At 49.6% G+C, this 22,210-nt stretch overlaps 2 protein-coding genes across 7 annotated transcripts in view; one reads left to right on the top strand and one right to left on the bottom strand.

Moving 5' to 3' along the window:
- The window catches only part of NFRKB (nuclear factor related to kappaB binding protein), a 31,060-nt gene extending 23,092 nt beyond the window's left edge, over positions 1-7,968 (top strand). Inside the window, 4 exon segments of the mRNA XM_014464437.2 lie at positions 1,486-2,253; positions 5,905-6,011; positions 6,746-6,881; positions 6,994-7,968. Coding sequence (XP_014319923.1) covers positions 1,486-2,253; positions 5,905-6,011; positions 6,746-6,881; positions 6,994-7,119 — 1,137 coding nt within the window. The 3' untranslated portion in view covers positions 7,120-7,968.
- Positions 1-22,210, bottom strand: part of TMEM45B (transmembrane protein 45B) — a 43,374-nt gene that overhangs the window by 3,130 nt on the left and 18,034 nt on the right. For 3 of the 6 annotated variants that reach the window (XM_006098871.3, XM_014464438.2, XM_014464441.2), the window contains exons 2-6: positions 17,422-17,618; positions 14,910-15,116; positions 13,454-13,638; positions 12,697-12,842; positions 10,342-11,585 (exon numbers count right to left, since the gene is read on the bottom strand). In XM_006098871.3, coding sequence (XP_006098933.1) covers positions 11,474-11,585; positions 12,697-12,842; positions 13,454-13,638; positions 14,910-15,116; positions 17,422-17,602 — 831 coding nt within the window. In that variant the 5' untranslated portion in view covers positions 17,603-17,618 and the 3' untranslated portion in view covers positions 10,342-11,473. Of the gene's footprint in view, positions 1-10,341; positions 11,586-12,696; positions 12,843-13,453; positions 13,639-14,909; positions 15,117-17,421; positions 17,647-22,210 lie in introns of those variants that run through there. The other 3 variants (XM_014464439.2, XM_014464440.2, XR_002831680.1) reach the window with 2 other exon arrangements.

Raw genomic sequence — 22,210 nt, 5'->3', positions numbered from 1 at the left:
GGTTCAATCATGTCGCACTTTGATTTTAAATATATTTTATTGATTTTTTACAGAGAGGAAGGGAGAGGGATAGAGAGTTAGAAATATCGATGAGATAGAAACATCGATCAGTTGCCTCCTGCACACCCCCTACTGGGGATGTGCTTGCAACCAAGGTACATGCCCTTGACCGGAATCGAACCTGGGACCCTTCAGTCCGCAGGCCGACGCTCTATCCACTAAGCCAAGCCGGTTAGGGCCGCACTTTGATTTTAATTCGAAGGTGATGGGGAATCACTGAGATTGTGACTCAGGGGGGCCTGATTGGTTTTACACTAAGAAAGGCCTGGCTGCTGTGAGAGTGGACTTTAGGAGCAAGAGCGGAAGCAGGGAGGCCAGGTCGGGACCGTGGCAGTGGTCCCGGGGAGAGGTCACACTGGCCTCCTGCGAATGGTCATCGCAGGGTGAGAAGGGCTGGGTTCTGAACATAGGGTTCAAGGTAGAGTCATTGTGATTTTCTGGTTTGATTGTGGGGTCTGGGAGAAGGGAGTCCATGGGTTTTGGCTAGAGTGACTGAGCAGATAGTGACGGCATTCTCTGAGATGGAAACACAGGCGCCAGACGAAGGCAAGAGAGAGAGAGAGGGGTGCTCCAGAGTCAGTGCGTGCACCAGGTGTGCCAGATGCGTGATGGGAGGCCTGGGAACTGACCACTGCCTGGGGTAGGTCATGAGTGAACTTGACTGGGTCCAGTGGCTTAGTGCCTTTTTGGGAATGTGTTCAGGAGAACGTAAGGCGAGGAAATGGAGATGTGAAGGTAGAATCTTTTTAGAGTAATTTTGTGTTTGAAGAGAGCAGAGGACTGGGGCTGCAGTGGAGATTCCAGTGGAGTGAGCTGGGGAGGGAGATGGGGGTGAAGCAAGGGTCTGTAGTCTAGGGTGGGAAATGCGTTCCTGGATGGTGGTGGTCCAGCAGAGGGGAAAATGGCTCGTGTGACAGAGAAAGTCCCGGCGGCCAGAAGGGCTGCGATGACTACACATGGCGTTGGCCACGCTGCTGCTCTCCAAGTGGAGACATTTTTAGGACGGTTGCAGAAATGTGAATATATATTATTAGGTAATAATGGGTGTCTGTTATTTAATTTAAAAGGCCCTTTTCTAGGTTGGAGATGTGTACAGAAGTATTGATCAGCAAAGTGCTATCTATTATTTTACTTAAAAATATTCCCACTCCTCTTCCTCCCTTCCCCCCCCCCCCCAAAAAAAAACATACAAAAAACAACAAAAACACAGGAAGGGTAGATAAAACAAGACTAACAAAGTGGTAACTATTGAAGTTGGGTGATAGGTACATGGGTTTGTTCCACTATTCTTTTGTGAATATTTATCATTTTTAAAAATGAAAAGTTAGAGAAATACATGAAACACAAATGGAGGTTTGCCTAACTGTGCAGTGTAACCAGTGCAGCGCTGGGGATCCCTCGGTCAGTGCTGTTTCTCCCCACCAGGTGGCGATCACGGGGCAGCTTGGTGTGAAGCCCCAGACAGGCAACAGCATCCCACTGACCGCCACTAACTTCCGCATCCAGGGCAAGGATGTGTTGCGCCTGCCACCCTCTTCCATCACCACAGATGCCAAAGGCCAGACGGTTCTGCGGATCACACCGGACATGATGGCCACGTTGGCCAAGTCCCAGGTGACCACAGTCAAACTGACCCAGGACCTCTTCGGGACAGGAGGCGGCACGGCAGGCAAAGGCATCTCCGCTACCCTACACGTCACTTCCAACCCCGTCCACGCCACGGACAGCCCTGCCAAGGCCAGTTCCGCCAGTGCCCCCGCGTCCACTCCGACTGGCACCACCGTGGTCAAAGTGACGCCCGACCTCAAGCCGGCGGAAGGCTCGGGGTCAGCTTTTCGCCTGATGCCCGCCCTCGGTGTGAGTGTGGCCGAGCAGAAGGGCAAAACCACAGTGGCCTCGTCAGAGGCGAAGCCGGCTGCCACCATCCGCATCGTGCAGGGCCTGGGCGTGATGCCTCCCAAGGCCGGTCAGACCATCACAGTGGCAGCCCACGCCAAGCCAGGGTCCTCGGTGGCCAGCGGGTCCGGGACTGTTCACACGTCGGCGGTGTCCCTGCCCAGTATGAACGCTGCCGTGTCCAAGACTGTGGCCGTGGCCTCGGGGGCCGCCAGCACCCCCATCAGCATTGCCACGGGAGCCCCCACGGTGCGGCAGGTGCCCGTCAGCACCACAGTGGTTTCCACGTCCCAGGCTGTGAGTACCATTGGGGCGGGGCACACCTAGCCCTTCCGCCAGGGACTGCTCCTCTTAGGAGCGGAAATGTCTGTGTCACCACGTGACCCACACAAATTGATGAAAGTAGACACGCATACATTCTTGGAAAATATTAAAACAGCCCAGAAGTTCAGGGAGTCAAGTACAAAGTTTCTTTCACCCCCTCTAGCTCTCCCGTCGTGAGGGCTAACATCCTGGGTGTTTGGCATTTGTCCTTCTAGGCCTTTCCCAGAGCATCTTCATACACAGACACAGTTAAAGAGTCCTGTGAGAGACCTCAGTCTATAGGCTGTCCTGTGGTTTGCCTTATTTATTTGAAGAGATGTCGTGGGGGTTATTCTAGATCTTCCACAGATACTGACTGCATCCTTTTTTATGACACTGTGGGAGTCCCTAGAAGGGATGTGTTTTAATCACGCTTCTACTAAAGAGAGCTTTTTCATTGTTAAAACCAGCGTGACAGAGAATGCTTGGGGGTGCATATGTGATCACGTAGAAGGATTTCTGGAGCCGAGGGGCTAGCCCGGCCACGGCGGTACACGTGCTGGAAGTTTTATACTCCAGTTGTGCTACCCAAAAGGCCATCGCAGCTTTCTGTCCAGCCAGCAAGTCTCCTGGCTTCCCCAGGCCGGGTGGCACGTGTTGTTTGAACTGTATGTGGCTCTCTTACTCCTGAGAGAGTCCTTTTTCTGTTTTGTTTCCCTGGTCTGTAGTGCGGTTGAGCATCCAGGCCTGTGCAGACTGGCTGTGCTCTCTAGCAGTAGATAAATCTTTGCCAGTTTTCTTTGGGGTTTTCTGTTTTTTCATAGTTTGAGTGACCCTTTCTATCTTCTGGGTGTTAGTTCTGTGTGTGGAAAGTATTTTTTTCCCCTCAGTCATTTAAAAAAAAGTTTTTATTGATTTTTTTAGAGAAAGAAGAAGGGAGAGGGATAGAGAGAGAAACATTGATGAGAGAAACATCATTGATCAGCTGCCTCCTGCCCGCCCCCTCTTGGGGATCGAGCCCGCAACTGGGCATGTGTCCTGCCCGGGAATCGAACCAGTGACCTGGTTCATGGGTCGATGCTCAGCCTCTGAGCCACACTGGCTGGGGTCCCTCTGTCACTTTTTAACCTTGCCTATGGAGCCTTTTGCTTTACAGGTATTTTATCTGATTAGATCTGTCTATCAACATACCTTTTATGGTTCCTGGGTTTTATGTCTTTTGCCTTTCTTACCCCAGGGTTATAAAGATATTAGCTTGTATTTTCATAAAATATTTTCAGAGTTTTAAGAAAGGTATAGCTGATAATTCATTTGAAATATAATTTTGTGAATAGCCTGTGGTAGAGATCTCATTTTATGTTTTTCAAATTATTCCAACATCACTAATTTATTGCTTCCCATTAACTTGAAGTGCTACATTTATCCTAAACCAAATTCTCATGTCAGCATAGGTGTGTTTCTGGATGCTTCTGTGTCCATTCAGCTTCGAGATCAGGAGCACTGTTGTGTATGTTATATGGGCAGAGTAAAATATAGTTTCCCTTTTCTAAACAAGCTGTGTAGTAAAACCTCAATAATTCGGGTAAAAGCCAGAGTAATAGAGGAAGGAGGAAAGAGGACATGTACTTTAGTAAAACTACCAGCCAATACACCCTGATACGTAGTGTGGCTTAAAAGGAAATGTCTAGGTTCTCATATCAGAAGTTAGGAGGAGGAAAGGAAACTGCTTACTTGACCCACTTTTGTTTCCCTTGAATCCTTCTCGTATCAGGGAAAGCTCCTACCCAGTGGCATCTACCCTGTTATAATTGATCGGGATGAAAACCAGGGTGGGGCAGGAGGAGGTTTGCAGTTGTTTGTATGGAAGAAAATACAGTAATTAATACATGGCGTGCTCACAACTGTAAACATGCCTCTGCCCCACGCTGTGGACCAGAGAGCATCCAGTGGGGCAGGAAGTGTTGCCTCTCCCCTGTCTAGTCAGCTGTCAGGAGGCTCGCTCAGGAAGGGACATTTCCGGTTGGTGTACCGGTGGCCTGACATGTCTTTAAGCAACTAAGACTTGAAGAAACTAAAACCACAAGTCAGTCCACCGGAGGCGCCATTCTGCTGCCTGTTGACACCTTTCAGTGCTTTGCAATGGGCTACCCTGAGTGCCCGACTGTAGAACCAGCTGGCCCACAGGACATCCAGTGCCTTTTCTTAGCAGCCTAGCAGACCACCCCTCTTGAATCATTTCTTAAAAATATGTTTTTATGCCGAAACCCGTTTGGCTCAGTGGATAGAGCGTCGGCCTGCGGACTGAAAGGTCTCAGGTTCGATTCCGGTCAAGGGCATGTACCTGGGTTGCGGGCACATCCCCAGTGGGAGATGTGCAGGAGGCAGCTGATCGATGTTTCTCTCTCATCGATGTTTCTAACGCTATCTCTCTCCCTTCCTCTCTGTAAAGAATCAATAAAATAAAATATATATATATATATGTTTTTATTGATTTCAGAGAGGAAGAGAGAGACAGAAACATCAATGATGAGAGAGAATCATTGATCGGCTGCCTCCTGCACGCCCCCATTGGGCGAGCCTGCAACCCAGGCATGTGCCCTGACCGGGAATTGAACCGTGACCTCCTGCTTCATAGGTCGGCGCTCAACCACTGAGCCACGCCAGCCAGGCTTGAATCATTTTTAAAAATCAAATTTACACAGAATTTTACTGAATATAAATTTTATGGCCCACCAAGGGCTAAGAAGCCAGGCAGCCTAAAAACAGGGGATGCAGTGACCGAACCTTAGCCATCCGAAAGCCCAGACAGGCCTTCTCAGCCTTTTAGTTCCTCTTGGGCTTCATCAGCTTTGGGTTGGGCTTTTCACTTGGCTGAGTTTGTTATTGGTGTCCTTCGCTGACCTCTTTATCTCTGGCGGAAGCGGAAGGCACCTGGAGAATGTGGCCGTCCCCCTGGGGCACGCCCTGCCGTGTTCCAGCGAAGCAGCAGCTGTGCACCTGCTGTGTGAACTCCGAGTGCCCCTGTCCCCGCTCCCACGGCCTCCGACAGCTGCTGAGCGCCACGGGTCGGGGCTCCGCAGATGAGTAAGGCCTACCCTCTAGGACAGTGATGGCGAACTCATTTTTTTGGTTGATTTTTCTTGGTTAAATGGCATTTAAATATATAAAATAAATATCAAAAATATAAATCTTTGTTTTACTATGGTTGCAAATATCAAAACATTTCTATATGTGACACGGCACCAGAGTTAAGTTAGGGTTTTTCAAAATGCTGACACGCCGAGCTCAAAAGGTTCGCCATCACTGCCCTAGGAGCTCGGCTCTCTGTGCGGAAGTGAACACACATCCTCCTCTGGGGGTGAGGAACACATTTAATCCTGACGACAGCATTGTGTGTGGTGACTGCTGCTGTAGGCAGCATGGAAGAGATGATAGCGATCAGGTGGCCCCTCAGTGTAGCACAGGAGCCCTGAACTACCGTATGTGACTGGTTTCATGAGGCCTCCCTGGGCCGCACCTCAGGAACGCTGGATCCCGCAGAGCCCAGGCGGCGAGAGCCTCTGGCGCTGGCTCCTGGGCTCAGCCCTGGAGGAGACACTGGTCTTCTCATCCGTGTCCCATACACTGGCTCCTCCTTCTCTCTAGGGGAAGCTGCCGACTCGGATCACAGTCCCGCTCTCTGTGATCAGCCAGCCTATGAAGGGCAAGAGTGTGGTCACAGCCCCCATCATCAAAGGCAACCTGGGAGCCAAGTAAGTGCCGTCGGGAGGGAGGGCAGGGCTTCCGGGTGCTGGTTTCCTGGGGCTCACCCTGGGTACCTCTCCTTTCTTGTGCTCGGCGAGGCGTATTGATTAGCTAGTGTTGTTTTAGGTGTGGGGGATATAGCAGTGATTGAGAGAGACAGAAGTCCATGCTGGCTTCAAGTGGGGAGCGAAATAATATGTGGGCGGTAAGGTGTACTGTGAAGAAAAAGCAAGGAAGGGGACAGGCAGTGCGTCATGGGTCGCCACTGACACGGCTCAGACAGCAGTTTCGACTGGCTGCTGGGAAGGCCTTGCGTTTTCTGAGCCCGGTGGTGTGGTCAGTCAGGAGGAGGAGGGCCTGTTGGAACCTGGGCTGCCCGTGGCCCTGACTGAAACGGGACAGGGAGAAGGGGTGTGATGGGATCGTTCTGATGGTCTCAAGGCAGCTGTGTGGGGCAGGGGATTCTTGACACAAGCGCACGCCTCCCCGGGGCCTTGTTCGTTACTCCCGCTGATCAAGGTCTGGATCTCAGGGTCATTTTAGCCAAAGCACTGGGGGCCTGGGGCTCGCTCTTATCTCGTCATGGGAAGCATAGAAGGTGGAACAAACGTGGTCTCATCCGCTGGTTTCCACTTCAGTCCAGAATGCTGGGATTTTCAGGGGCCCCAGGCCCCCTGGCTTCCTTCAGTGCGTGGCCTGATTCTGGCGGGAGCTAACGCCCTGTCCTGCTTTCCGTCCACAGCCTCAGTGGGTTGGGCCGCAACATCATCCTCACCACCATGCCAGCGGGCACCAAGCTCATAGCTGGCAACAAGCCCGTGAGCTTCCTCACTGCCCAGCAGCTGCAGCAGCTCCAGCAGCAGGGCCAGGCCACACAGGTGAGGCCAGGGCGCACTGCGCCACACCGGCTTCTCTCCTTGCCTTTGCTTTCTGTGCCCAACCGGCGAGCCTGTTTGCAAGCTGCTGACCAGATGTTCTCTTTGCGAACAGGTGCGCATCCAGACTGTCCCCGCGTCCCATCTCCAACAGGGAACAGCCTCGAATTCCTCCAAAGCGGTCTCCACTGTTGTTGTGACCACAGCTCCGTCTCCTAAGCAGGCACCCGAACAGCAGTGACTCTGAGAGAAGCTTCCATCAGAACCCAGGCCTTCTCCGCCCTGCAGGCCGAAAGGAAGGGAGCAGGGAGGCCCCTCCTTCCTCTGAGGCCAGTGGTGGGCTGGCGGCAACAGGGCTGCCATCCGCTGCCACACCCCACGAGGAGGACACTGAGGAAGGCTCGCTCCAGGTCTGTTCCGTACCGACCCAGGGAGGCTTCTCTCAGAACCGTGTGAGGTCAGTGTGTCACACAAGCCAGGCTCCCCGAGAGCGGGCTTACGGGGGGAGTGCGGACAGCGACTACGCCGCATTCTGTACGCGGCTCGTCCCTTTCAGCTTGTGGTCTTCTCCGTGACGAGTGGTCTGGATAGTTTTGTCTCCAGAAATTTTTATGTAACTTATTTTTTTTAAAGAGCCTATTGTACGTCTTTGTCAAATAGAAACTTGGGCATTAGCCCCCTAAACGGATTCATTCTTTTGACCAGAATGTGAGAATGGCAGGATTCTAATAAGTTGGTGGCTGACTGGATAACTCCGTGGAGAGGCTCTGAGATGGGAAAGAAACACAAGAAGTGAGAGTGTGTGGGTTCCCTGAAATGGGACTAGTTGGGCACTACCTCTTAAAGAGGGGGTGTCAGGATCCTGGCTGTGGCCTGTTCTTTTGCTGCTGGCTGTCCTCACCAAGCCTGTTCACACTCCCGGGCTGGTGGGCACGGCGGGTGGATGCCAGCAGGGACGTTGCTCTTGCAGCACAGACTGCATTTCAGTTCAGAGACTCTACATTCTGCTTTGCTCCAGAACAAGAGTCAGCAAGCCACCGCCCTTAGGTTGGCTTCCTGTTTTTGTAAATAAAGTTTTATTGGAACACAGCCCATGCCCATTTCATTTGTGTATTATCTATGGCTGCTTTCAGTTCGAGCAGAAGCAGAACTGAATAGATGCCACATGACCCTCAAGTCTAAAATACTTTCGATGTGGTTCTTTAAATAAAACTTTGCTGACTTTTATTCCAAAGTAGAGATGGGTGTCCCTACTGGACAGCACCAACCAAAAGAAGGTCAGTGTCAGTGTACAAGTTATTTAATCCTGGCTGTTTCCTGCTTCTCAGCCCCACCGAGCTGCAGGCAGAGAGCTGGGCATGGTGCTTTAATTAAGGCACTGGTGGGTAAGAGTATATGCTGCTTCTGTGCTGGAGCAGGGCTTGGGTGGGGAAGCTTTTCTGCAGGGGCAGAGCTTCCCTAACTCTTGGAAGGATCCAGATGACTGAAAAGGTATTTTAATCTGTCGAAGTCTAGCGATGACACTGTATGGCATCTGCGTGCGGAAGTGGATCGGAAGGAGTGGGAATGGCCTGCTTCAGAGGGGCTTGCAGGCGGGAGCGGAGGGATCGGGCAAGTTGTTGAGGGGCCGACACCTTTCGATGGCTTGGTGTTGACACAGTGGTTGTACAGACACCTCATTGGATTCCTAAGGAAGTTCTGTGAAAGTTAAGCTGTTTTCACTGGGAGAAAATGCGCGTTTCAGCTGGAGTTAGAACCAAGAAGTAAGTCCAGTCTTCGGATTCTAAGTCAGGTGCCCTTTCTGCTGCCTTCCTAAGAAGGGAGCGGCCGTGATGTGTCATGGTGAGACTTGGGGGCGATCCAGAGCTGAGGGTGGAAGTCTGGATGACAGGGCAGAGGTGAATCGGCCGAGGCGGGATTGAGCTCTTGAGGGGAGTGGAGGGCTGGACAGAAATGGATGGGAAATGGCCGGAGGCAGGGACTGCAGTGAGGAGAAACAACTGTTTCACCCGAGTAAAGGTGGCTGCACCTGCTGTTTCATAATACTTTGGTATTTGCATGTCAGTACTCCCTGGAGTCACATTTCACACGGAAAGTTCATGTGACAGGCTCTAAGTGAGCAACAGGTAGAAATTGGAGGAATCCTGTCTTGGGTATTGACTGCTGGTTAAACTTCCTCTCAATTTGTTTAATAAATGATTTCATAAAAGTCCTGGCCTTCAGCCCCAACCCCACCCCACACTGTTATTGACTGAAGTCACCTGACCGCCCGTCTCCTAGTGGCTGCAGACTTTGACATCCTAGGAGAACAGTGTAGGACTGAGCCCTGGGAAGTGAGATGGGTCCTGGCCAGCCTGTCGGTGGCGTACACAGCGGAAACCCCCTCTTGGAATTGTTCAGGTGACGTCACCAGCATTTGCACCAAACATGGGTCCTGGATGCACACCTGGGGCCATGAGAGATGTGGTGGCTCCGGAGGTGTTTGGGGGGACCATTCCAGAAGGACCTGTGGCGGCCTTGAGTCTTTGAGCCTCTGGTGGACAGGAGTTGGCAAAGTTATTCCGACCGCGTGTCTCAGACTGGATTTGGTGCGTAGCGTTGTGAGGGGTTTGCACTGTAGCCCAGAATGTTCATGTTAGTGGTGACCACTTCTGTGACGGTGTCCCAGCCATGCTGGGAGGAGCATTAGAATAGACTTGGATGTTTCATAGTTGATCCTCACTCTGGAGAAAATACCACCTTTCCCTAAAGCCTGCTGCCTCACCCCCTTTAATTCAAAATGGAGAGCGTTGCTTTGAAAGTAAAACCCAGAGTAGGTTCCTTCTTCCCACCTCCAGTCGCCGAGGAAAGGACATGTTTTACATTCATTGCCAATAACGGGTCCTCTGGTACTTGTTGAAAGGATGTTGGGTTTTACTCAGGCAAACCCCCTGGATGCTGAAAGGGTACCCATGGGCTCGCCTCTCAGTACTAAATCCGAGTTTTCAGGGAGCTCATTCTTCTCCTGAAGCTGTGCCTCCAGCTCTAAGTGCTGGCTGAGCAAGGGAGGTGCTGAGTGCAGAGTTTCTACCAGAGCCGTCCAGTGCTCCACGGGAATGACCCCGGTGCTGACCTCAATGCTCCATGGGAATGACCCCGGTGCTGACCTCAGTGCTCCATGGGAATGACCCTGGGCTGACCTCAGTGCTCCATGGGAATGACCCCGGTGCTGACCTCAGTGCTCCATGGGAATGACCCCGGTGCTGACCTCAGTGCTCCACGGGAATGACCCTGGGCTGACCTCAGTGCTTCAGGTGAATGACGACCTCAATGCTCCACGGGAATGATTGCTGCATTTGTGTGACGTAGCAGAGGAGAAAGTCGAGAGACAGGCTGGCTGGAGTCCTACTGAAATCTGGTTCTACACCTAGTAACCTTAGACCACTCAACTCCGAAGAACGAATGTATTTCCAGTATACCGGTAGGTGGTCGTGAGAAACAAGATATATTTCAGAGTCTGAAAAGTGCCCAACAGTTGAATGGTACTATTTGGTCTCTACGGTAAGAGCTTTCAGATTCGTCCTAACCCACCTTTATCCATTCATGTTCTTTTCTCTCTGCCTGGAATGTGCCTTTTCTATGGCCAAGCTCCTCCCTCCTTTGTGTCATGGTGGTTTCACTTACCATCATGGCATCAGTCACCCCGTATGAACTGCCTGCATAGTTCTCCCATTAGACTGAATTCCTTGCTGGGCACATACTTAGTTAATCTGTACAACCATTCCAGTCCTGGTGCAAAGGAGATGTTTAATAAGCCCTTGTTGAAGGAAGCTTTAAAAAAAAAAAAAAAAAGAACCAGAACCAAGACTAGAGTATCAAGATTGTATTACCAGTTCCAGCTTCAGATCCTTTGCAGGATTCTTGCCCTTTGCTTTCGGCTGTATTTAAAGTCAAGGCCTCCCCTACCTGACATTTTCTCTCCCTCACTGTCCAGCTTTCCTGTCAGTATCCTCATGAGGCACTTTTGAGGAGTCAGACCATCTGAGTTCCAGCTCTCATCTGGGCCACTAACTAGCTTCCTGGTTTTAAAAACAAAATGCACCTTTGGCCCAACTTTGTCACTTACCAGCAGTGGTATTGCAGTACTCTAGTGTCATGATTAGTTAGGAAGTGTTAACAAGTGATGTGTAAACACCAAAACTTGTGGATGACTACTTTTTAAAAATACATGCTAGACTTGAATCTCTAAAAGAAAGGCACTGTGATTCACTCACTTCCTAATAAGAAAGTTCCTTTCTTGGGAGGGAAAGAAGGGATAAGTCATCAACAGCCGTGGGTTTGGCTGGATTCACATCCTGGATTCGTCAATGAGGCTACGTGCTGTTCTGACACTTCAGAGTCTCTGATTTCTCTCCTGAGACGTAAAGGCTTGCTTCGTTTTTCTTTATGAAGGATACGCACCAACACAGTCTTCAGCCGTTAAGTGAGAAGGTGCAAATATAGAGCACCTTCAGGGCAGACCAAGGCAAGCATTAACATGGAGATGAGCCACACCTGTGACACTCAGCTAGTCCTCACGGGGACACGCCACCCCGTTTGTGACCGAGGGCCCCGTCTCATTCCTCGTCGGAGCCATTCAGCAGGGCCTTCTGGTAAGTGGTGTCTGACTTCAGCTCCTGAATGCCAATGATTTCTCCTTCTCTGCGCCTCTTTAACCGGGTCAGAAGGCTGTCATGGAGAAACAGTAACGAATTAAATCAGCCCCCAAACTCCCTTCCCTGAAGAATGTGAGGGTGTCTAATGGTGCTTAAAGCATTTACTTCCTTAAATATTGTGATTACATGTCTGACTTCTCAGTATTTGTCGGTAGATAAAGGAATCGTGATGAATAATATTTGATAGTGAATGTTGTAATTGAGACTGAACTCGGGTGTCCCACCTCCCTTTTTATTATTGCACTGACCCGGCAGTGGAACTGATAGAAACTAGGACCTTGAGTTGTGTTCTGTTTGGTCTGCGTGGAAGTCTTTCTGGGTGAAGTGGTATCTGCTTTGGTAGGGAAATCAGGAGCCAGGGTCAGCTAAGACAACAACTAGTGCCATGTGCCCGCAGTCTCCCTGGCACTGTGGTTAAAGACTGGAGCTCTGCCAGTTGCTCGTTGGGCGACCTTGATCACATTAGTCTTTTGAAGCCTTGGTTTTCCCGTCTGTACAACATTACATATTTCATAAAGTGATGAGGATTAAATCGGGCGGTGCCTGGGACAAAGCACGTGCCTGGGAACTGTTCGATGTCATCTTGGAGGAGCACTTCAGCTGCGTGCTGTCTCATCTGACTGTCGCAAGGCCTCTGGGAAACAGGCGATGGGCTCAAAATGAACAGGGACAGAGCAGGACTGCAGTCCAGTGCCCGGGCCTCATTCCGAGTGTTTTCTGTCGCAGCACAGGTCTGAGCTCAGTCAGATCTGCCTCTGCAGTCTGGGTCTGTCCCAGGTTACTATGACCAGTCAGGCCCTTAACCTTCTCAGAGCCCCATCACCCTCATTCATAGTCTAGAGCAATGGTCGCCAACCTTTTGGACGTCTCAGCCACCGGTTGGCGACTGCTGCTCCAAAGGTTTCCTTAAACCACTGGTCACCAACCTTTCGGACCTCACGGGCCATCGGTGGTCCGAGGACCACTGGTTGGCGGCCACTGGTCTAGAGCACCTAGCACAGGACTCGGCCTTTAGCTGGTACTTGTTAAGTGGTGGGAGTTAGTTGTGAAAGGGGTCCCTGGAAATAAAAATGGTGCAGGGGGTTGGTAAGGAAGGAAAACGCTGACAAGTCTCGGGGACGTACCAGTGAACAAGGGAGTAGTTGACGGCCACGATGCAGAGCGCGGCCAGGTAGTGCCAGCAGAAGCACATGGTGATGAACATGAGGTTCGCGTGATCTCCCTGGTCCCACTGCGGGCCTCCAGAGGGCGGGAACAGCACAAACCCAATCTGGTGGGTCACACAGAGAAGACAGCTAGTCATTAGTTGCCTCCTGCCTGTGGTTACTGAAGGCATTCGGACCGCATTCCCCCTGCCTGCCTTAGCGGGGAAAGACGTTTTGCACAGGAAAATGGCTGGGTTAATTCTGGTTTTAGCAAAGGCTTATTTCCAACCAAATTTCAGGGGAACAGTTTAGCAAGTGGAGCCTTTAGATCAGGGGTCCTCAAACTACGGCCCGTGGGCCACATGTATTTGTTCCTGTTTTGTTTTTTTACTTCAAAATAAGATATGTGCAGTGTGCATAGGAATTTGTTCATAGTTTTTTTTTTTTAAACTATAGTCCGGCCCTCCAATGGTCTGAGGGACAGTGAACTGGCCCCCTGTTTAAAAAGTTTGAGGACCCCTGCTTTAGATGGTATCAGTACCTCCACTGGGGCGGGCAGATGGGGAAATAGTTAATCTGCTCACTGTGTACACTCCATAGACTCTGCTTAACGCATCAGCAGGCTATTCATGGGTAAGGCTCCCCAGGTCCGGGGGCGGCATGTCAGACTTCACCTGGACACGCTCCGTGGGCCCCTCAGTCCCTACAGCGCTAGGAGCAGTGTTTGAACACTTACCTGCCAGAACCAGGTGCCCTGGAGAATAACGAGCGAGGTTCGGAAAAGTTCCAGCACAATGTTGTCCCGAAGGATCACCTCCAAGAAGATGCTGAGAGCCCCTCCGAACACAGCGCACAGCAGCAGGGAGTGGATGAACTGGTCCAGTGGCGGCCGGTTGTGGACGTGGTGGTAGAAGAGGAAACCTGCCCCAGAGCCAGGCACGGCCATGAGAGATGCCCATTTCTCTGTCAGCACCACCCTGCACGCCCACTATAGAATGTCCTCAGCCAGGGTCTTCTGCCCTCGGAATGTCAGTTTATATGACATTATAGGACAAGCAATGGGCAGATGAAATCTGTGTGTGCTGCCCCAGCCGGCGTGGCTCAGTGTTCGAGTGTCAGCCTTTGAACCAGGAGGTCGCGGTTCAGTTCCCAGTCAGGGCACATGCCCGGGTTGCAGGCTCAGTCCCGAGCAGAGGGCATGCAGGAGGCAGCCGATCAATGAGTCTCTCTCATCCCTGATGTTTCAATCCCTCTCCCCCCCCCTCCTCTGAAATCAATAAAACTATATTTTTAAAAAATTGTGTGTGTGTAAAGTGGGTCTAAGCAGCAAAGGCTATATCTCTATTTACAGAATTGATGGTAGGATTCAATACAGGATGGGTAAGTGAAGTATTGCTGATTGGTGACATATTGTGTGTGTTTACTTGAAATTCGGTTTTGCCCTCATTCACCTTTTTAAACTCTTCCTGAGATAACATAAGTCAGTGAGGTTGTTGGGGTACAAGATGCTTTTTTTACGACCCCATTGAACATGAGCTACGTTGGGAGATCTGCCTAGCTCTCCTATTTGTGATGGAGTCCAGACAATGACACTCCGGGTGGGGGCTGGAGTGCAGTTTCCCTTCCCAAACCACAGGGAGTCAATCTGGCGTGGTGACATTCACCCCGTCTTCAGACAGTTCTGTGTTTCCGTGTGGATGTGCGCACATGCACTCACACGCATGAGGGGGTGGGCGGAGTTTGTACACTCCTAGCCAGTGACTTTGGCTAAAAGCCTTGTGCTTTCCCGGGTTCTTTTTTAAAACAAAATTTTTCATTGATTTCAGAGATGAAGGGGAGAGAAGGAGAGAGAATCATTGAACAGCTGTCTCCTGCAAGTCCCCCACTGGGGATCGAGCCCGCAACCCAGGCATGTGCCCTGACCAGTAATTGAACCATGACCTCCTGGTTCATAGGTCGATGCTCAACCACTGAGCCAGTGGCTGGGCCTTTCATGGGTTCTTTAAGGAATATGTCACCTATACCATCCAGAGCATAGGACTAAGCCTGCTCAGGTTGTTGAAGTTTAGAGATTTGGATTTTTTCTGGGGAAGGTGGTTATATTTGTGATAGTTGTGGTGCACTGTGCCCAGATCGCTCATAACCACAACTTGTCAGTTTCTTCCCTTTTCCCATCCTTACCCCTCAGTTACCTTCGTTGAACGCTGCCACAGCCATCACCAGTCTGTCCACCCCCAAGGGCACGTGACTGACGAGATAGGTGAGCATGTCGGTGATTCCTGAGATGGCGAAGAACAGGTACATGGTGCTGTGTTGCCAGTTCATCAGCTTGATCCACTCGTGTTCCGAGTACAGGTGGAGGTGGGGCCCATCCGGAACAAACTGCTCTGCTAGGATCCCTGCAGGGAAATGAGAATGGAAATTAGGCGGGGAGAGTAATTCTAAGATAATCGGAGACAAGCCAAAAATAACCCGAAGCAGGACTGAAGTCAGGATCTGGGTGACACAGCCTGTGGCTTAGTGGCCCTACTTGGCTACTTCAGACTAAAGTGACGTCTTTGCTGAGGAACCTGTGTAGATGTCGTGTCTTAGTTGCTGTTCCTGGGACAGGGGCACGAGGAACCTGTGTAGATGCCACCGTCCACAGGAAACTTGTTTGGGGCATTGCCACCTAAGTGAGAGTGTGGCAGATAACTTAATCTTGGGGGGGCATTGCCACCTAAACGAGACTGGCAGATAACTTAATCTTGGGGCCCCTCTGCCAAGTGAGCAAGGAAAGGAATCCTGGAAGGAAACCATTCGGTTGGAAATAATAGAATCTGAGCAGACAGTGGTGATGGAGATACCTGTGTACGCCCAAGGGAGGGAGGCCGCGCCCGGGGGCGCTTGTAGGACAGAGTGGGCTCTGTGGTCTCGGCTCCTTGCCGTAGCTTTAGGTTTCAGTGTCCTACACGTCAGCTTGGGGTTTCTCCCATACGGTGTCCCAGGAGAGCCAAGCTTTAGAGACGGCCAGGTGGCTACCCTGTGCCTCAGTGCGGGTCTCGGTTCTCATCCCTCCTACTGTCACCTGCTTTGAAGGCGAAAGCTTTGCCTTTATGCCTGGTGCCGTGTTCTTGGGGCTACAGTAACTCCTCCATGGCACGTTCTGGACCCTGCTCCCCAAACACTGTTTCCCCACAAACCAGCCCCTGTCTGAATGTGTGCATAAAGGATCCAGGAGTTGGTGAAGACAACCCAGGAAAGGGAAGTCCTGTCAGAGCTCGAGACTAGCTGTAGTTCCCCACTGTACCCCCTTATCTAGAACGGTGAGTTCCTGGCACGTAGTGAGAACTCAGGAAATAGTTGGTGAATGAGTTATTATTTCCACCCAGACACAGTTCTTTAGCTTTGTTTAGGCCAGTGGTCGGCAAACTGCGGCTCTTTGGCCCCTTGAGTGTGGCTCTTCCACAAAATACCATGTGCGGGTGCACACGTACAGTGCGATTGAAACTTCGTGGCCCATGCGCAGAAGTCGGTATTTTGTGGAAGAGCCACACTCAAGGGGCCAGAGAGCCGCATGTGGCTCACGAGCTGTAGTTTGCCGACCACTGGTTTAGGCCAATACCATGTAAGCCATATGGTCCCTGTTTACTTCTTGGCTTCAGAAAGATGAGAAAGCCTTTCTGATGCCCGAGGGGCTGGTGAATGGGAAAGTCCCACTGGACCAGGAAACAGAGCCATGTTCCTGTGCCAACTCCCAGAGAAGCCACTGGCATGGTTTCAGCTGCGCCCAGGAAGCTGGAGGCCAGAGATGGTGAGAGGCAAATGCAATTGCCGAATCAGGTACCTCATTGGTACCACTCATTCTTCAGGGCCCCCAGCAGAGTGGATAGATGATGAGGAAGTGGGCGGGTTTTGTTGGGAGGGGCACCATAAAGGAAGACCCCTCGCACACAGCCTCTGCGGGCTTCTCTCAGTCTCGTCCGCTGCCTCTTACCAGCCCCAAGCATCACACTCCTCTACCTGCTTGAGGTTTGGGGGTGGAGGATATGCCAATGAGTAGGGGTTTACTCTTGAGATTCTGGAGAAGAGACAGTTGGGGGAAAAAGATTTATCTAAAACTCAACTTCATTTTCTCATAATTCATGAGCTTACTCTCAATTTTTTTTTCTACTTTTGTGTTTTGTCCTTTTCATAAATTATGTCTTCTGTTCCTACAATCTACACCAGTGATGGCAAATCTATGACACGCGAGTCAGAGGTGACACGCGAACTCATTTTTTTGGTTGATTTTTCTTTGTTAAATTGCATTTAATTATATAAAATGAATATCAAAAATATCAATCTTTGTTTTACTATGGTGGCAAATATCAAAAAATTTCTATATGTGACACGGCACCAGAGTTAAGTTAGGGTTTTTCAAAATGCTGACACACCGAGCTCAAAAGGTTCGCCATCACTGATCTACACCCATGTTATTCTAGGGCAAAGGGTGTAATTTATTTGGTACTTTTTCACAGTGCACTGAGATGCGAGGCACTGTTCACTGTTGATATGACAAGGTTCAGTGCACAGCAGATGTTGCGATGAAATGTTTAGTGGCCAACTGACACTATTATCTATCATCTCTGCCCGTGGAGACATCCATCCACAGGGTCCAGAGAGTGGGCTGAAGGCTCTGGGTGTGATGGGAGATCCCCTGGACCACGCGGCCCCCATCCTTACCAATGACTGGAAATAAAGTCCTGATGGCGGCCTCGATGATCTCCAGACGCTCATAATTACGACTCAGTTGTCTCCTTTTCCCCTTTTGGTGAAAATACTTCAGTGGGTACTTCACTGACCACCACAGCCCAACGATCAAGAAGAAGCTCCCCGGGAGAGCGTGGCCCTTGAAGTTTGCCATCGGGGCCCCGGGTCACCTGAAACACAGGGGCAGCTGTCAGGTGGCTGAAGAGGAAAACAAATGGGTATGTTGGCAGGAAATGCAACCATGACTGGGGAGCCCAAATCGCAAGCCGTACGGAGAAGGGTCCACTCATTCTCATAAAGTAAGCCTGTCTGTCCTGTCACCAGGTCACCAAAGTCGTGTCCGCTGAGCAGTTACATGCTGACCCTGAGGCCTGAACAACGTTGGTAAATAGAAGGGGGGAGGGGAAGCGGAGGATAGGTAAATATTAATTGATCTCAGGGTAGAAAAGCCTTCCTAAACATAAAGGAGGGAACAAGAAAAATAGTTATGGACACCGGTATTTTATAGATCAAAACACGAGGAGGCAAGCCAGTGGGGCGAAGCTACCAGGTTATGACTGACCGCCTGTCAGAGTCCTGCCCAGGCTGAAACCAAGGGCAGCGCCTCAGGTGGCCCCAATTCCCCTGTCCTGGTGGCCCTCAGCGTGCAGTGGGACCTGGTTGGTGCAGAGAGCCCCATCCAGGGGAACAGGTGCGGCAGGGAAGGGGGCCACTCCTTGCCCTGCAAGCATGGGTTTTTATAGATTTGATTGCAACAAACCGTGCAAAATGATGTTAGCTGAATAAAGGTAGGACCACCAGGAGAAAGAAACACTGAACCAACGACTCAAGGAAAGCTACTTCCACATTCACACATTTTCTTGTTAAGCATTCAAAGCGATGTTTCTGGAATTCAGTATGAGGCCAACAACGTCTGAAAACTATTTTGCTGAGAGACTGGTCCAGCGTTTGAAACAAGAAATAAGAGACTGTTTCAAAGGTGTCATGGTTCAGCTTGTGGAACATGTGTGCTCTACCCGGTTTTTCTGCAGCTGAGAGGCTGAGCGTCTGTAGACATTAGGGTCGATATTAATAAAGGAAGCAAAGGGAATCAAATATTGTTTAGCTGAATGGGCTGGGGAGCTGAATGGGACACTGAACCTGCAGTTTTACCAGGAAGCCAGCTCTCCCCCCCCCCCCCACCCACCCAGGCGATCACAGTACTGCCCCACCAAGGATTAACACCCCTTCCTTCCCCCCTCAGGTCCTGTATTGTCTGGGGGGCCAGAGAGAGGTGAGCACACGTGCAGAAGTCAAAATGGCCCACGGGGAGGTGCTTGGCCATAGAGGCTTGTCAATCTAGCCTGGGAAAGGGATCACTGGTCGGGTGGGCCCGTCAGAGTCCCGTGAAAGTTTCGGAAGTTGATCAGTTATTTTGAAAAAGCACCTGGTCCTTCCCAAGCCCAAGATAATATAATCCCAAAGATGCCTGGCCGGTGTGGCTCAGTGGTTGAGCCTTGACCTATGAACCAGGAGGTCACGGTTCAATTCCTGGTCAGGGCACATGCCCGGGTTATGGCTCGATCCCCAGTGTGGAGCATGCAGGAGGCAGCCCATCAATGATTCTCTCTCAACACTGATGTTTCTCTCTCTTCCTTTCTGAAATCAATAAAAATATTTTTTAAAAATTACATATATATACATTCATTCTCAGGGAATATGCAATCATCCAGTTGGTTTGCATGCTCTCTCCGTAGCAACCATGTGGCCTTAGCAGCATGGCTGATGGGGACAGCGGACGACTTCAAACGCCGGCTCCAGGTGGGAGCCTGGATCCAGCAGCACCGATTGCAGCCGGAACGGGAGCTAAGCTCCCGACGGTGAGAAAGGCTGGCCTGGACTAGCTTTAACGTGGCACAGACTCTCTGGACATTGGCCCTATTTCTGGCCCTGATTTTCCACGTTGGGACCGACAGAGATGGGACATTGGGGCCTTCTGTTTTCACCCAAATAACTCTTACCACCAGACCTCCCCCTCCCTTGTGGGTCTCTGCTTTTCCTCACGACTCACTGGAATTAAAGACATGCAAACGAATGCACAGTATCATTTTCACCTAATTGGAATATAGTTTGAAAAATTAGAGATTTGATGCAGCTCTAACATAAATGAATATGGCCAATATGATTCAAGTTCAGTAAAAGTCAAAATAGTTATATCACCACCACCTTATTCCACACAAGATTTCAGGCATGGTTTCTTTTATCCTTTTTACAGTAGCATAGGCTATGGGATCAACATGGTGAGTTACATAGAATTTATGCAGAAGGAAAGTGCTTTTTTTTTTTTTTTGTGCGGCCTGGCTGGTGACCTAAAGCAATGTAAGGTGGGAGAAAAATAGCAGTTGATGGAGATCTAGAACATTCCACTTAGGAAGATAGAGCACTGTGGTCTGCACAGCCTACTCCCACCCTGCCATCCCCGCGCCACTGGCTGCATCGTCAGGGCTGGTTCGCGCCTGATACATTTGCAGTTGAGGTTTCCACCCTTCATCAAGCGCTTTCACAAGCTTTTAGAAAATGCTTAACAGTTTTTAAAATGTCAAATAGTATTTAAAGTTTTACAATGAAAAGCAGCAGCCCCATGTTCCCTCCTTCTCCCCCCCACAAACCACTTTAAATTCTTCCTGCTGTTTTTTTTCTGGTAATTACCTCCATTGTTCTAGTTAATTCGTGCACACTGCCATCTGTTAATTTACTGTTGTCGGGCATTCTCTGTCAACTTCCTGGAGCCCTCTTACAGCCTCTCCCTTCACTTCATGGGAGTTACATTTACACACATTTACTGAAATCATTAGCTACATTATTATGGCTCTGTAAATCCAAAGTCCTTGCCAGGGCTCCACGTGACCTGAGCTCTCTCTTTGATCTCTCCCCCCCTCTATCGCTGCGACACAGGGTCCCCCTCTTTTGCTTCAACAAGTACAGCCCACTCCTGCTTCCGGGCTGTGCACTATCTGTTCTTTCTAGACCAATTTTCCCACAGAGAGCCGACTGTTTTCTCCTTCACTTTACTGGGGTCTCTGCTCAGATGTTCCCTATTTTATGCAAAGTAGCAGGTGTGTCCCACTTTTCAATCCATATATACTTCTAAATTTCTTTAATGAATCACTATCTGATAGTACGTACTGATTTTTTTTTTTTAAGCATCTATTTTATCCACTAGATCGCAACCTTCTGGCCCTTTACAGTTCCTCATGTTGTGACCCAACCATAAAATTATTTTCGTTGCTACTTCATCACTGTAATGTTGCTACTGTTATGAATCGTCATGTAAATATCTGATATGCAGGATGGTCTTAGGTGACCCCTGTGAAAGGGTCGTTCGACCACCGAAGGGGTCGCGACCCACAGGTTGAGAACCGCTGCACTAGAATGTAAGCTCTGTGAAAGCAGAGACTTGATCTGCTTTGTTATTGCAGGTAGCCCAGTGCTCACACGGGGTCTGACACTCCAATATTTGTGGGATGAATGCTGATCCAAATACTGTATTATGGGTTATGTGCTCAACATTTTCCTTTTGTTCTGGAGTTAATAGTTGCCTTGCTTCTCATTTGTTTAGTTTCCCATATACCTAATCACTTTGTCCACAAAAGGGCTAACAGATTTGTCAGATGTCTACCAAATTAATGTCTAGACCAGGGGTCCTCAAACTTTTTAAACAGGGGGCCAGTTCACTGTCCCTCAGACCGTTGGAGGGCCGGACTATAGTTTTAAAAAAAACTATGAACAAATTCCTATGCACACTGCACATATCTTATTTTGAAGTAAAAAAACAAAACGGGAACAAATACAATATTTGTATTTGCATGTGGCCTGCGGGCCGTAGTTTGAGGACCCCTGGTCTAGACATTCTAACATCAGATAAATTATTAGTTTTGTTTTATTCCTGGATTCCTCTCTTCCAGAGCCTTCTAGCTTCCTACTCCCAACCTCGGCTGGGTGTCTGCCAAACGGGAAGTTTAGCACCATCTTCCGAAGTCTTTTTTGCCTTTTTCTTGCTTTGGGTCCATTGTTTTTTGGATGCCATTTATTTTTTCTTTCTTGGTTTACTTCCATTAATAGGCATCTAGTTATTTCCCCCAAATATGCACAAAAGGTAGCTTCTTTGAGAATTTGCAGGGCTAACCATCTCCACCTGCTTTAATCAAAAACGGTTTATTTAGTCTGATGATATTTAATATAGTTATCCATGTGATTATGTTTTATATCTCATTTTGCTATTTGTTTTCTACATTTCTCATGTATTTTTTAAAGACTTACTTTAAGAGCAGATTTAGGTTTACAGCAAAATTGAGAGGAAGGTACAGAGATGTTTCACATATGCCCTGCGCCCATATATGCACAGTCTCTCCATTATCGACATCGCTACCAGAATGGCACTATTTCTTTTTTTTTTCCCCACCAAGGATGAGCCCACATCCACACATCATAATCACCCAAAGTCCACAGTTTACTTTGGGATTTACTCTTGATGCTGCACGTTGTATGGGTTTGGACAAATGTATAATAATGTGTCCATCATTATATCATACAGAGTATTTTACTGCCCTGAAAATCCTCTGTGCTCTTCCATCCATCCCTCTCCTACCCACTCCCCTGGCAACCACTGATCTTTTGATTGTCTCCATAGTTTCGCCTTTTCCAGAATGTCAGATACAGTGGAACCTCGGTTCTTGAACTTGATTCGTTATGGAAGGCTGTTTAACAAGCAATTTGTTTGAAA

The sequence above is a fragment of the Myotis lucifugus genome, unplaced genomic scaffold (assembly GCF_000147115.1).
Source record: "Myotis lucifugus unplaced genomic scaffold, Myoluc2.0 scaffold_250, whole genome shotgun sequence".
In the NCBI taxonomy this organism is placed as follows: Eukaryota; Metazoa; Chordata; class Mammalia; order Chiroptera; family Vespertilionidae; genus Myotis; species Myotis lucifugus.
Note: the sequence above shows the minus strand (reverse complement) of the source record. Positions and strands in the feature narration are given on the sequence as shown.